At 37.2% G+C, this 14946-nt stretch overlaps 1 protein-coding gene across 3 annotated transcripts in view; it reads left to right on the forward strand.

Moving 5' to 3' along the window:
- The window catches only part of Wrn (WRN RecQ like helicase), a 123740-nt gene that overhangs the window by 79127 nt on the left and 29667 nt on the right, over nt 1-14946 (forward strand). For all 3 annotated transcript variants that reach the window (XM_055593452.1, XM_055593453.1, XM_055593454.1), the window contains 6 exons: nt 2557-2658; nt 2917-3009; nt 7016-7157; nt 12070-12240; nt 12659-12756; nt 13688-13760. In XM_055593452.1, the coding sequence (XP_055449427.1) occupies nt 2557-2658; nt 2917-3009; nt 7016-7157; nt 12070-12240; nt 12659-12756; nt 13688-13760 (679 nt within the window). The remainder of the gene's footprint in view (nt 1-2556; nt 2659-2916; nt 3010-7015; nt 7158-12069; nt 12241-12658; nt 12757-13687; nt 13761-14946) is intronic.

The following is a 14946-nucleotide window of genomic DNA, read 5'->3' on the forward strand; positions in this document are numbered from 1 at the left end:
ATGATTAGTTTCACAAGTACATGCCATTGCTCACAGACTGAAAATGGCCTTGTTGACCCTGCCTTGTTGACAGTGTATTGACAGGGTGCTGTCATAAGACAATAACTGTTCATGGTTTAAATTCAGTTAAACCTCACTTAAATGCTAAGTAAATTGTCAGTTAAGTTCTGTCCGATTGTATTAGAAATTACAGCTTCAACTTGCAAAATCTTAGGGGCAATATTTACCAGTTTATCCATGGGGAGCCAGGGAAAGGAATCAGTACAGCTCAAACAGTGAGCTGCCAACATAAGGGACTTTTCAAATGTTCCTCCAGGTTGATGAGTAAGTTAGGATCTTCAGTAGCCATATTAGTTCAGTTCACTTAAATGATTCTTAAGCCTCTGCAGCTGTTGTCCGTCTCCATCATTCCTCAAGGTGGTGAGTAAATGCCATGTTCTCAGAACCACGCTAGTGCTAAGGACACAGGTGAGTAACAGTGCCTGCTTCTGTAGAACTCGGAGTGTAGGTGGAATGGGCGATCTCAACTCAAGAACTTCATATTATGTATGCACAGTGTTCTTTTTACTTTCTCATTCTGCATTTGGAAATGTCTATTATTAAATGCTTTCAGTGATCATATGAATGTGTCTTTGCTGTTGTTTGTTTAAGACAGAGTCTCATTCTGTAGTGTTCTCTGGCCTGGAATGTAGATCAACCTGGCCTTGAATTTACAAATATCCCTCTACCCCTGGAATGCTGGAATTAAGGTGTACACTACCACTTCTGGCCCAAATACCTTTGATAAATGCTATTTTAAGTGGTATGAAGGAAAGTTGCTTAGAGTAGAGAGTGCTGTTTACCTACTTGAAAAGTCATGTAAGATTTCCTTCAAGAAGTGGTAGCTAAAGAGTAGGTTTAGATAAGTAAAAACGGTTGTTATAAAATCTAAGCTCTTTCTAGAAATAGTGTATTTTATTTTATAACATGTAGAGCTGAACTCTGGTCTCCTGTAAGCAAGCATTCTTAACCACTGAGCCATTTCCAGGCCAGGCAACAGAGTCTATCAAGCGTTTTAAAAACTAATTTGAAGTAAGTTGGACAGAACACATTGATGCAAGCTACCATTAATGTTGGAATATATCAAATATCACTTGGTTAATACCAGGTCTTACTTTCTTTGTGCATTACACTAATGTGCTGGAAACACTATAGGCCTGGGTTTTATAATGCAAGCTCATCAAGAGAGATAGTTCTGGTTTATGTGGTAAGAAAGATATGCTAAGTGTTTTATCTCATTAAGATTGATCAGTTAGTGGTGCCAGAAGACCCATACACTCGTCACTTAGTACCCATGGTGAATGGTTCTGGGACCCTTAAGAGAAAAAAAAACATCCATTATGCTCGAGGCCCTTATACAAAACAGCATAGTATTTGTCTACAGGCTGTGTACTCTCCTACATACTTTCTCTCTAGCTTACATATAACATCTGTTACAAAGTAAATGATGTGCAAATTTATACTGTAATGTTTAAAGAATAATGACAAGAAAAATGTCTCAACATGTTCAGTGCAGATTCAACCACTATCATCCTGATTGGGGTTTAATCTGGGGTTAGTGACTCTCAGGTGCTGAGTTAGTGGGTGAAGAGGATCAAATCCTTGAGCTTTTGGTACAGATAGATTGTTCTTTTTATCAGTGACAAAGGGCCTAAAACTATAGGATTAGAATAAACGGAATAGAGCAAGGATTGAGGATGAATTTGTACCATCACAATTATGAACTTCTAGAAAAAAAAAACAATGGGTTGATAGGTCTCAGCCAGAAGGATTGCTGTGATTAATAAGAGTTTAGTCTATTTTAGTCTATCTTATTACATTCTGTAATAAGAAAAGAAACATGTCTAACTGATGATGCAATGATTTTAACTAACAAATGTTTATTTGTCAATTTTGTGATACTGGTTATCAAATCTGGGCCTCACTCATGCTGGACAAGCATACGTAGAGCCATGACCTCAGTCACATAATTATATATAAAATTATGTAATTTTATATTTCTGTATTGTGTGATTTTATATTGTTTACTGCAGAACCATAATACAGGCAGTATCTAAGTGATATATTTACTGTATTTACTATATTTATAATTTTACTGCTATCTTTTGTTTCAAAGAGAACAATCTGGAGAATAATCTCAATATAATAAATTTTTTACTAACTTCTCTAAATTTCTTAATTTCTAATTTCTCTGAATGTTAATGATTTCAGAATTGTTAAAATTTGTTTTTTGTGAAATATTGTATTTAACTCATTTAATAGTAGTAAAAGAAGAATAAAATAATAAATATTTTATTGAGTTTCTTTTTCTCAAATGAAATGAACATGGATGAGATCAAACCTTCAAAGTTATTGATGGAACTCTCTTGTCAGAGGCATGATTGGGAAGAATGTAGGCCATTTTGTGAGATAGAAATATTCTTTACTGTGATACAGTGGGGATTTTGAGGGGGAGGCTATTAAAATAACAAAATTGAAAGTATGATTTTAAATATTCTTGTGATTTTCAATTGGCAGGCATCACCTTATTGAGATACAAAATGAAAAGTTCCGGTTATATAAATTAAAGATGATGGTAAAGATGGAAAAATATCTTCACTCCAGTCAATGTAGGCGACAGTATGTATTATTTGTTTTTACTAATTAGAAGCATAGACCTTTAGATGGAACTTTTAAAATTTTAATTTAAAGTATTTTAAAAGAATATTTACTGTATACATGCAGTATACAGTAATTTTAGCGCAGGTTTATTTGTGTTTAAATAAATTGGTATGACATAATGAGGTCCCAAATAAATACAGTAATGGTACTTCATTTTGGGTGGTGGGTTTAACATGTCTATATTTGTTCTTTAATTTAAAATTTTTGCTTTATCAGAATCATCTTGTCCCATTTTGAGGACAAACAACTACAAAAGGCCTCCTTGGACATTATGGGAACTGAAAAATGCTGTGATAATTGCAGGCCCAGGTAAAAATTTCTTCTTGATGAACATTCTAGAAACTGTTATTTCTCTTTCTCTTCAGACCATGCATGCTTCATTAAATTTTTGTTGGATGATAAGTAGTTTAGTTCTTTAAAATGACATAGTTACTTTATTTAAAATAAAGTGAAGTAAAGAGGTTTACCTTTATGTGATAAGGTCATAAAATGGTAGGCCTAGCTAGTCAACAGTTGCTTTTAATTATAAATAGCCTTGAGAAAGGCTATTTAAGCCTTTTACTCATTAATCCATAAATTATCAAAATTGTGTTAAAAGCACTTTATCTGATTTTTCTCCTAAGGGGAAGTAAAATTATACAGATAAGTAAAAAATATAATGAAATATGAAATACTGTGAAAACACCTACTTGTATCACTTATAAGTTGATATTAGCCATCTAATATGGGATAAACATACTAAAATATATAGGCCTATAGAAGCTAAACAACAAGGAAGACCCTAGGGAAGATGTTTAATCCTTATTTTAGAAGGCAAACAGTATAGACATCAGAAGTGGGAGAAGACAGGGAACATGATAGGAGCCTTCCACAGAGGGCCTCTGAAAGACTCTACCCAGCATGGTATCAAAACAGATGCTGAGACTCATAGCCAAACTTTGAGCAGAGTTCAGGGACTCTTATGGAAGAAGGGGGAGATAGAAAGAGCTGGAGATGTCAGGAGCTCCACAAGGAGACCAACAGAGCCAAAAAAATCTAAGCCCAGGGGTCCTGCAGGGACTGATGAATCAGCAAGGGGACATGTACAGAGGTGACATAGTCCCCCTGCCCAGATGTAGACCATAGGCAGCTCAGTCTCCATGTGGGTTCCCTAGTAAGTAAAGCAGGGTCTGTCTCTGACATGGACTCCATGGCCGGCTCTTTGATCACCTTCACCTGAGGGGGCAGCCTTGCCAGGCCACAGAAGAAGAGGATGCAGCCAGTCATGATAAGATCTGATAGGCTAGGGTCAGATAGTAGGGGAGGAGGAGGACATCCCCCCCCCCCATTAGTGGACTAGGGGAGGATTATAAGGGGAGAAGAGGATGGGACTGGGAGGAGATGAGGGATGGTCAACAGCCGGTGTACAAAGTGAATAAATTGTAACAATTAATTAATTAGTTAATTAAAAATACTGTGAAAACACCAATCAAAAGAAATCTTAAGTCACTATTTTAGTATTTGGCAGTGGGGACTTTGGGGCAAACCATATTATCAAGGATAGAGAAAGACACTGAACAATGCAAAAGTATCAAAGTTTTTAGAGAAATGTCACCAAGGATAGAGCTAAAGAGAGGAGGGTTGAAGCTGGAAGGAACAGAGAAGAAGTGGGTGAAGTGATGGACATTGTTGATAAGTCTAAAATCATGTAGGGTAGGCCAATGGTGTCTGGACACTACATCAGGTAAGAGCTGATGTTACAATTTTGAAACAGAATTCCTTGTCCAGCAATCCTGTTTTTGCTAAGGCTTTGAACTCAAAGAGGATAATTATTGAGTGTAATTTCTGTATTTAAAGCCTTCTGATCATAAATAGTATTCATATCTATAAAAAATATTCGCATCTAGATTATTGTCTGGCCAAGCGACTAAGCCCCATAGCATAACCACTTTGACATGTGAGCCATACAACCCAGAAGAGAAGACATAATCCCAAATGCGCATGGACGTCACATGAGAACCTACAGAACTAAAAGGTGGAAGAGAAAGCCGCAAGTGTATTTGGTGACATCAATGTCTGCCTATAGTCACCAATAGAATTAATGAACAAAGTGAGTAAGGGATGCTGGAAGTGACGGGATGCCTCAAGTGGCAAGATTCAGAGGTCCAGACAGGAAGGTCAGGACTCTGAGGCCAGACTGCTCTGCAAGTGACTTCAAGACGAGCCTAGGTCCAAGAGTAAGAATGTGTGTTAAGATACTGACACACAAAGCAAAAGTAAGACTGAACAACAACCATGACCCACCCTAAAGCCCCTAAACAAAACCCTACTAGATCTATGAGGAGATGGAGGAATGAAGAGGACTGTCAGCAAACCAGGTCCAATTAATTTCCTGACAGCATTTCACCCATTCTTTCCAAGGGCAGCTAGAATACTTATGCACCTGTGTTTTCCTGAGTCATAAAACAAACCCTGACAAATGAAGAAATATTCTATTTGGATAACATATATTTTTTGCTTTAAAGGAGTCAAGCTAGAAAGAAGTGAGAAGAAAAGGGAAACCCTTTTCTCTAAACCCTTAGAAACAAAGCAATATACTTCAAATAAGCAGTGAGTCAAAGGCTTACAGCAAGTTAGAGAATGTTTTAAACTGATGAATAAGACTATGAAATGTCTGGGATACAGCTAGTATGGTTCTGCAAAGATAGTTTATAGTGTTAAATACAATACTGAAGACTACAAACATAATGAAGCATTCAGTTTAAGAAACAGGCAAATAAGAGGAAAATGAACAGGAAAGGAAGAATAAAGATTAGGTGCATAAAATAATGGCATGGAAAAACAAAGCCAATAGAGGAAAGTCATTGAATTCAGGGGTTCATCATTTTACAAGACTGACAAGAAAAAAAGGGGAACACTGGTTACCAACATCAAATCAAAGAGAATTTTACTGCAGACCTCAGAGTCCTCAGGGTAAAGGGGAAAAGAGGATGCTCTGAGTAAGCCAGTTAATGGAAACTCAATAATACAGATCTAAGGGAGCTTAATGTCCTCTAATGACAATGCTCAGGTGAAGCATAACCAGAATACTCATCCAACCATTATAGGGATTGAATTCTTCCTTTAAAACCCCGGAAAAGAAGACTCTCTAGCCCACAGAGCTTCAAAGACAAATTTTAGCAAATATTTAAGTGAGGAAAAAGCCCCCGGTCTATAGTATGGTTTCATATGCATGCATATCCTCTGAAAGATAGAACTCTAAGGAAGATCAGCTGCTGGCAGAGCTTGAAGGCAGGGCGAGTGGGTTTGAAAGCAGTGCGGTCACTGGGTCTTGACTGTGATGAAGGTTTGATGAATGTGTGCATAGGGATATGTGCAGTTTGTTATACCGTAAATTAACACAAATGGTACCTTTTTGAGTTAGTTGTCTCTAGGTGCAGTAGCTCTATGGCAGAAGCAGCATTGTTAGGTATAGAAATTTAAAAAGTTTTAGAAATTAGTGATAGCCACAATAATCTTTATTTAAAGTGGTAAGAAACTGTATGGTCCTGCCTTATGGCAACGTGCTAACTTTAAATACTCTGGAGAAAGTCCACTAAAGCATCCCTGCTCAGGAGGTTAGTGGGAGAATAAACCTAAGCAGTTTTTTAAAATCCAAACATGATAGTATTATCCGGAATATTGAATGCATTCTTACTGCTGTTTTAAAGATATCTGTGATATAGAAAGTAGTGGAGTTTGGTAATTGAAATGTATTAGTTGATAGTCTCCAAGGACTTCTTTTGTTCTCAAGCAAAAAAAAAAAAAAATTATCATTTACATTGATGATAATTTTGCAACTACTTGGAGGATAGCTAAGGAATTTAACTCCTAAATGTACCAACAAGACAAGTTTATAAGCTCCATGTTGTATTTTAAATTACCAGGGTTCAAACTAGCATGTTACTGCATAGAAATTTTTTTAACTTAATTTTTTTTTTTTAATTAATCCTCCTTTCTGGTGTAACATACCACAGAATTGAGTATTTAGATAACTGGCCATGTGGAGCTGCCCTAGCCGGATCCTGCAGCTCCTCTTCCCTGCATGTCTTCTGGGCAACCCCATGAAACTTAGCTTCTGGCTACCATGAGGAAACACTGTTGGTGATGTTCCATGATGATCTGTGTCTCAGGTGTCAGATAATGCTCATGCTCTTGATTGTAATAAACTTTACTTGTAGTTTTTGAAGTGTTGGACACATTTGAAATATTTTACATGGTTCCTGGTTGTATCTTTTTGTTTCTAAAGGAACATGCTTTGTCTGTGTTTTCTTAGTATACTATTACTTTTCTTCAGATTGAATCATTGCTCTTCCGCTAACATCTCAGAGGACACATCCCAAGACCTAGGTTCACAAGCATTCCAGCTACTATCTGCCGTGGACATTCTACAGGGGAAGTTTGGAATTGGGACTCCAATTTTATTTCTCCGAGGATCTGTAAGTGTGTCTGTAATGACTCCTGTGACAGTTCCTGACAGTGATTTTCACTGTGTGATTATATCTCTGGCTTACTGGCAATGCAGAGATGCCTTGAGGTCCACCTTTTAACCCTGCAGTTATTTTCTTGCACAAACCTTGTATCACATCAGATGCTCTTTTGCTCTACTGTAAGCTGGTGGTCAGGTGTGCACTGCCGGCTGGACGAAGTGTATTGGCTTATCACATTGCACTTGCATTAATCCCTATATTGGTGTTTCTTAGGATAATTAAGGAAAGTAAACTTCATTGTGTCAAGGGACTGGTAGAACAAAATTGTGTCTTCTGATGCCCAGATATGGTTATATTCTTTGCAGAAAACTTTAGTTTCAGAGATTATTTTATAAATGGCTTCATTCAGCAGTAGTACACAGCAGCATGTTCTTTCTTCCGCTGGTGTTCGGGTGCTTTACCTGTGAGCAGCCAAGTTTAATTGAACTACTTTCTGTTTTGAGTGATCCATTTGCTCTCAGTATATTGGCAAATGTCAGGCACAGATATGCTTGCAGAGCTGATTTTCTGTAGTCCTTCTGTTTATATGGTAATTTTATTTCTGAATTAAGAGTGTAAATAAACCAAGAGTAGAAGGCAGGATACTTTACAGATATATCTTCTTATTAAAAAATATGCTGTATAGTAGAGGGTAAATGCTTATTTTGTTCATAGAATTTAACAATCATTAACATAAGTGTTGTTTGCTTGTTCAGAAGCATCAAATGCTTCATGCAAATGTTTTCTTCTTTTGCTTAAGCTATGGAATTAGGTGTGAAATATTTTTAGTAAAATGTTGAAAACTTGTATTACCCTTTCAAATGTTAATGCTTTTAAGATAATGGGGTTTAAATTTTTTGTTTTAAATGGCAAAGATGCTTAAAATTTTAACAATAGAATTACTGAGTAGGGAATTTTAATTTTTATCAGCTCTTCAGGACAGCTCAAATGTAATTGAAATTTATATGTTTATTTTCTATCTTTGCCAACTTTAAAATCCTTGTATCCAATGTGAGTATTTAATTTATGAAAAGTATCCTTGTTTTGATTTGCTGCCATCCAGCTATATCCAATATCAATAAATAAGTGTTTCTAGACAAACTTCAAGTGGTCACAAGAGGGATCAGGTTTCACTTATTATTTGAAAACCAAGTCAGACCTCTTATACTGACAGTGTCTTCTGGGAGTCCTCAAATTAAGCAGCTCGTCCTTACTGAAACTTTATACTACCCTTGCTAGCTAAAAGTATAAGGTTTTTAGAAAAAGTCTCACTTAATGAAAATATGTAGATGCTAAAGATAGTGAAAATAAGGCAAGTTACCTGTCCTTGCTTTCAGTGATCTTGATATCTTTTGGGATATTATTGAAAAATTATAACTGTAATTCTCTTGAGAACTAAGCAAGTTTTCCCCTTAACCAATTTAGGACAAGTTAATACCTTTGTATGTAATTTTGAGATGTAAGGTGATACATCAAACTGTTTTTAGAGTTATTTTGAAGAGATGAATTTTGTAAACATAAGTACAGTTTCAGTAGTGCTTGATTCTGTCCTACACATTTTTCTAAATATAAACAGTTACTCAGAATATCTGTAAATTTGTAAAGTGGAGTTTAAAATTTTGTTTTAATGCATCTAATTATAAAGTAACCAATATTGTCTAAAAAACTTTGCTTTAACTGACTAAACAGTTCACCATGTAAAAATCTTTGACAAGGCTCTAACATGTAATAATATAGTCAATGGCCATAATTTAAAGAAAAACACGTTGATCATTTGCATGCCAAGAGTAACATCTTCCTAAACACCTTATCTAAGTGCTAATTCTTATCATAACCACAGAATTAGGTACCACCTAAGCAATATTTTAAGCTGTGTGTGTGTATGTGTGTGTGTGTGTGTGTGAACACCAGAGGTAGACATTGGATGTCTTCTTTCACACCCCCCATCGTTAGTTTTCTTGAGTTAGTGAACATCTGTTTTTCCGTAAGGCAGTACATTTACTTTCTAGAGGATGAAGTGCTGACCTGGGTGAGCGTGTTAGCATCGTTAGCATCTAGTGTAGTCGGTGTTACTTGGGAAGAAATAAGTGTAACCTAGGACGGAAAGCAACACAGGACTTGTGGATGGTTGGGAACTGTGACTGAAGTTAAGAAAGACCACACATGGAGAATCAGGATGGTTTGTGAGGTTGTCATTGGAACCTTCTGCTTTGTGGGGGATTCGGTAGGTGTGGGGGGAAGATAGTTGATGGAGGCATTTGGATATAGAAAGCAGGAAGAGTGATGAAAGATAATGTCATTCCCAGCAAGAAAAAAGGTTTACTACAAAAAGCGAATTGATTTTTGAAGAAGTTTATTTGGAGAAGTGGCAGGTTTTTATTTCCCTATTTTCTATTGTTATTACAAAGGTTTACGTCCATAGAAACTCATCCTTTGGGTGGATGCCCTGACCACTAGTTGTCTTTATTCTAGCTTTTTTGCTCATCAGTTCTTGGGTTCAGCACTCTGTAATATGTCAATTTATTGGACCTTATTTTTCAAGTTGATTTTTAAAGGAAAAGAGCAATGTGAAAATATCCTTGTTCAAGATTACATTCCATGGAACTATATATAGGTTCTCAGAGCTAAAAATGGCAAAATAGATATTATATTCTCAGTGATGACTTTCTCATTAAGAAGTTTTGGTTATTCGGTGGATAACTTGGAAATTTAAATTAACTAGAACACTTAGGCAGTTAACGAGGATGTCTTGCCCAGAGTATGACATCATTCAATATTTTTCCAAAGTTTGACTGTGGGACTGGAGAGATGGCTTAGTGGTTAAGAGCTACTCTTGCAGAGGACCTGGATTGGGTAGCTAGCTAGTTTCTAGTTGTACTAGGAAAATGATTCTTTTGAAAAATAAAAAGATATAAAACATCAAAGAATAAATAGGTTTCATTCTTTGCCTGGTGGTTACCATGGGAACATGTTATATAAATTTATTTACATAGTACACAGTAGTCACAATGATAATTGATCATAAAGGGAAGAAGTACTTTCTACTAATTAGGGAAAGCCTCATTACTTCATCCCAGTAAATGTGCACATTCACTTTAGGTTTTTTTTTTTTTTTTCTGCGTAGGAAGAAAAAGGGCTAGAATAACTCTAATGTCAAGAGAGCTAGTAATGCTAGTTAGGCAAGTTACTACTTTGGTATTATTTGTAAACAATAGAGTCTTCTACCACAAAGCCCCAGTAGCTGTTCATGGCAAGTCAGGGAAAACTTGTTGCATACTAGTAAAGAATATTATGGACTACATGTATATTAAAATGGTTGCTATAGTTAAACAAAATAACATATTTTACATGTTTAGACTATTTGTTTGGCATGGACAACTGAAATGCATTCTTTCCTCAGGGTCAATTACAGTGCACTCTAATAGTTGTAGTCTCCATATTGTGGATTAGTGTGTACACCTTTACCTGGCATGCATTTGACTTCAAAAACTTTATTCAAATTGACCCACAATGAGGGTTAGCATCCTTTTCTCATCGTGATGACCAGATCTGCCTGACAGAAGTAACTTAAAGGAGACGTTTGTTTTGGATCATAGTTCACAGGCTGTAGTCTCTCATGTCACGGGAGGAAGAGTTTGGGAAGAGCACTGGGAACTTGCAGCCTGCCATGTCATGGTAGCTGATAGGAAGCAGAGAACTCAAACGGGAAGTAGAGGCAGTCTGTAACTCTCAGAGATCTGTCACCAGTGATTTCTGGCCATGCCTCCATCACCAAAGGCTCCACAGCCTCTCAAAAGAGTATCTCAACCTGACGACCAGTTTTCCAAATACATGAGCCTGTGAACACCGTATTTACATTCAGATCACAACACTGCTTGGGTCACAATCATGCATGACCCTCTGTAATCATGCATGGTCACACATATTGCAGAGGAGTAGCCTTTGCCTCACATCTTGCTTGTACTTGTCCTGCAGATAACATCTGCTTAACAGAATTTAAGTCACGGTCATAATTCTGGACAAAAGAGAGTTCCAGGAACATGTTCATGACTTTCCAGTTTTTGTAGTAGAGGGCACAGTAGATGGAGGTTACAATGAGAGATGAATTTTGGTCTGTCATAATCATCTCAGCTATATCGTGCACAAGTTTTCTATGATGCTGTGTGACGTTTGCCACCATGCATGTTTAAGGTAGTTGGATGTGTAGAATGTATGAGCTAGGCTGTAGGAGGATGAAGTGAGCACAAGAGTGCTTCATAGAGAGTAGAGGTGGGCAGACTCTTCCCTGTCATAGGAAGACATATGGCATATGTCAAAACCATGCATATGGCAGCTTCCTAATGTTTCTAGGACTTAATGATTAAAGCGCCCCTTTAAGAATTCTACCATCTCTCAGAAGTGGTCATACTCTAACATCAGCTATTTAGCATGCACTGTTTTCGCTGTCTCAAGTGATCAGTAGTTAAGTAAACTCTAATGCACAGTGAGACCTAACCATGCATGGGATCCAATGGATTGTCCCACAACTACCAGGTCACATTTTCTCTTATCACCCATGTTCTAGAATGGAGCTGTAGTTGTGATCATTTGTAAAAGTTGTTAATCAGAATTGTAATAGCAAAGGTGAAATATTCCAGATGTATATCCAAACCTATCTACTGGGAAATACATCTGAATTATGTGAGGGTTTTTCTATATTTAAGGCAGAATACTATTTCCATTTTACATTGAGTATTCAGAACCAAAAGGTAGAGCATAAAAACCTGAGAGGCTTAAAAGCGAAATTTGCTTTTAAACCCAAAAAAATTGCTAGGTAGGCTTTTGCTTTTTTTGGCCTGTTTATTTGAGCAAGCATTTTTAGATGCTTTATTTCTGATTTCAGAATTCTCAGCGACTTCCAGATAAATACCGCCGTCACAGGCTTTTTGGCACTGGCAAGGAGCAAGCAGAAAGTTGGTGGAAGTCTCTTTCTCACCATCTCATAGCTGAAGGACTCTTGGTAGAAGTGCCCACGCAAAACAAATTTATAAAGACTTGCTCCCTCACAAAAAAGGTAAAGAGAACAGAGATCTATCTTTACAACACACTTCTTCCTCCTGTGTATTAAGATAGACTCAGTCTCCAAGAGGGTACCTAGTAATGGGAACAAGGAAGGTCTCTGACATGAACTCAGTGGCCTGCTCTTTGATCACCTCCGCCTGAGGGGGAGCAGCCTTAACCAAGCCACAGAGGAAGACAATGCAGCCAGTCCTGAGGAGACCTGATAGGCTAGGGTCAGATGGAAGGGGAGGAGGTCCTCCCCAATCAGTGGACTAGGGGAGGGGTATGGGAAGAGAAGAGGGGGGTGGGGAGGGGACAAGGGAGGTGAATACAGCTGGGATACATAGTGAATAAATTGTAATAAATAATAATAATTAATTAAAATGCAAAAAAATAGACAGAAAAAAAAAGATTCTTCTTGCTTTTGACAGGGTAGAAAATGGCTTGCTGAAGCTGAGTTGCAGTCTCCTCCAAGCCTTATCCTACAAGTTAATGAAGACATGTGTCCGAGGACGGGTCAGATGCCAAGGTTCTTTTTCCGCTTTCTCTCCCAACCCCCATTAACTTTTGGTTTTTCTTAAATGATTCAAATTCCAGCAGGTTATTGACATGTACAGGTAAAATCAGTGTTTCACTTGGGTGAAAGGTAGAAGGGAGCCACTGGGAAGGGTAAATTATAGAACACTTTCCTGGCTTGTATTAGGGGTCTGACTGCAATATGTACAAAGCTGCTTTCCGCCATACAGCTAAGGAAGTGTTCCTTACAGAAGAACACAGGCTTGGGGAAATCCTCTGTTTTATGCTTCTTTTAACCTTTTTAGTTTCTAGAGACAGGGTTTCTCAGCATATCCCTAGCCACCCTGAACTTTTTCTACAGACCACGGTGACATCTCACAGAGATCCACCTGCCTCTGCCTCCCAAGTGCTGGGATTAAAGGCATGCGCCACCACTGCCTGGCTTGAATTTACTTTTCACAGCTTATACTGTGCAATACAATGTGGTACAAATATGAAAAGGATTTGAAAGTATATTCTCAAGATTTATGTGCTTTTGTACATTCTGCTATTGTATTGATGTGAATACATGAATATATATGAATTACAGTCACCTTGTGGCCATATAGAATAAAAGAGTAAGCAAACTTCTTGACTATTACTTAAACAGCGTGGGGATGATGCTACAGAATCAGTGACGCATACCTCTCTACTGTAGGCAGAGGAAGTGAATATGCTTGCTGCCTTTTTTTTTTTTTTTTTTCTTTGAAACCTCTTTTCTGGGAAATCTGTTTTTAATATCAATTCTTTTTTAATTAATTTTTTTATTAATTAGAATTTATTCGTTTTAAATATCAATTCTTAAAAGGAATATAATCTCTGCTTCTCTGAGAGTAATGTGGTGACTCATAAGTCAGGTGATTACATGTTAATTTAGGAGGTATTTCAACTTTACTGTTTTTCAGTTCCAATCACGTATCATCAGAAACGAAGCAACATTCCTCTACTCAAAAACCAGTTGGATTAACTCCAGAGCAGGTTTGTTTCCAAGGGGTGACTCTTATTATCTCACTGGTCATGGAGGCAACTCCTTTAAAGTTTTACATTTGTGGGAAAGAGTAAGACCTGGAGAGGACAGGAACAACAGAACCAAAAAATCTGGGCACAGGGGTCTTTCCTGAGATTGATACTGCAATCAAGGGCCATGCATGGAGATAACCTAGAAACCCTGCACAGATGTAGCCCTAGGCAGCTCAGTTGTCAAGTGGGTTCCATAGTAATGGGAAGAGGGACTGCCTCTGACATAATCTGATTGGCCTGCTCGTTGATCACCTCTCCCTGAGGGGGGAGCAGCCTTACCAGGCCACAGAGGAAGACATGCAGCCACTCCTGATGAGACCTGATAGACTAGGATCAGAGGGAAGGGGAGGAAGACCTTCCCTATCAGTGGACTTGGGGAGGGGCGTGGGTGGAGAAGGGGGAGGGTGGGTGAGATTGGGAGGGGAGGAGGGAGAAAGCTACAGGAGGATACAAAGTGAATAAATTGTCATTAATAAAAATTAAAATTAAAAAAAAGACCCAGGATAGAAGACCATGGTGTTTTTTCCAGGGCCAGTGGAAAAGAAGAATTGGAAGTAATTTTCAATGAATAAAATCTTTTGTAACTAGAAAAAAATAAATAAATAAAAGTTTTACGTTTGCATTGCTACTAGTAATAAGAATGGCACATATAGAAATCATGAACTACAAAGAGAAATTGTATGACTAGAATAAAAATATGATATATGATTTCTTGAGCAATAAGTAAAAATATTTCAAAAAGCAATTTATTTTTTAAGCTTATTTTATAAATTATTTGTCTTGAGGCTTTTAATATATTATAATACATAATTAATAAATAAATTTGATTCCTAAATATTTCCATATACACCCATTCCATCTGCAAATGAATGTATGTGTGTATATTTATATATATATTTTTTTGTTTGTTTGTTTTGTTAGTGTTTTAGTAACTACTACAGGTTCCTTATGCAAGCCTGTCTTTAGCTAATTAGAACATGGTGATGGGCTAATGGTGAATTAAGTCTCCTACTATAACATTTCTCTCTTTTATTTCCAATTCATTTTATTTTATTTTTTTTTTCATTTTTTCATTAGTTACAGTTTATTCACTTTGTATCCCAGCTGTAGCCCCTCCTCCATCCCATCCCAATCCCACCCTCCC

Source organism: Psammomys obesus, unplaced genomic scaffold (assembly GCF_907164565.1).
Source record: "Psammomys obesus unplaced genomic scaffold, mPsaObe1.curated_primary_1811, whole genome shotgun sequence".
In the NCBI taxonomy this organism is placed as follows: Eukaryota; Metazoa; Chordata; class Mammalia; order Rodentia; family Muridae; genus Psammomys; species Psammomys obesus.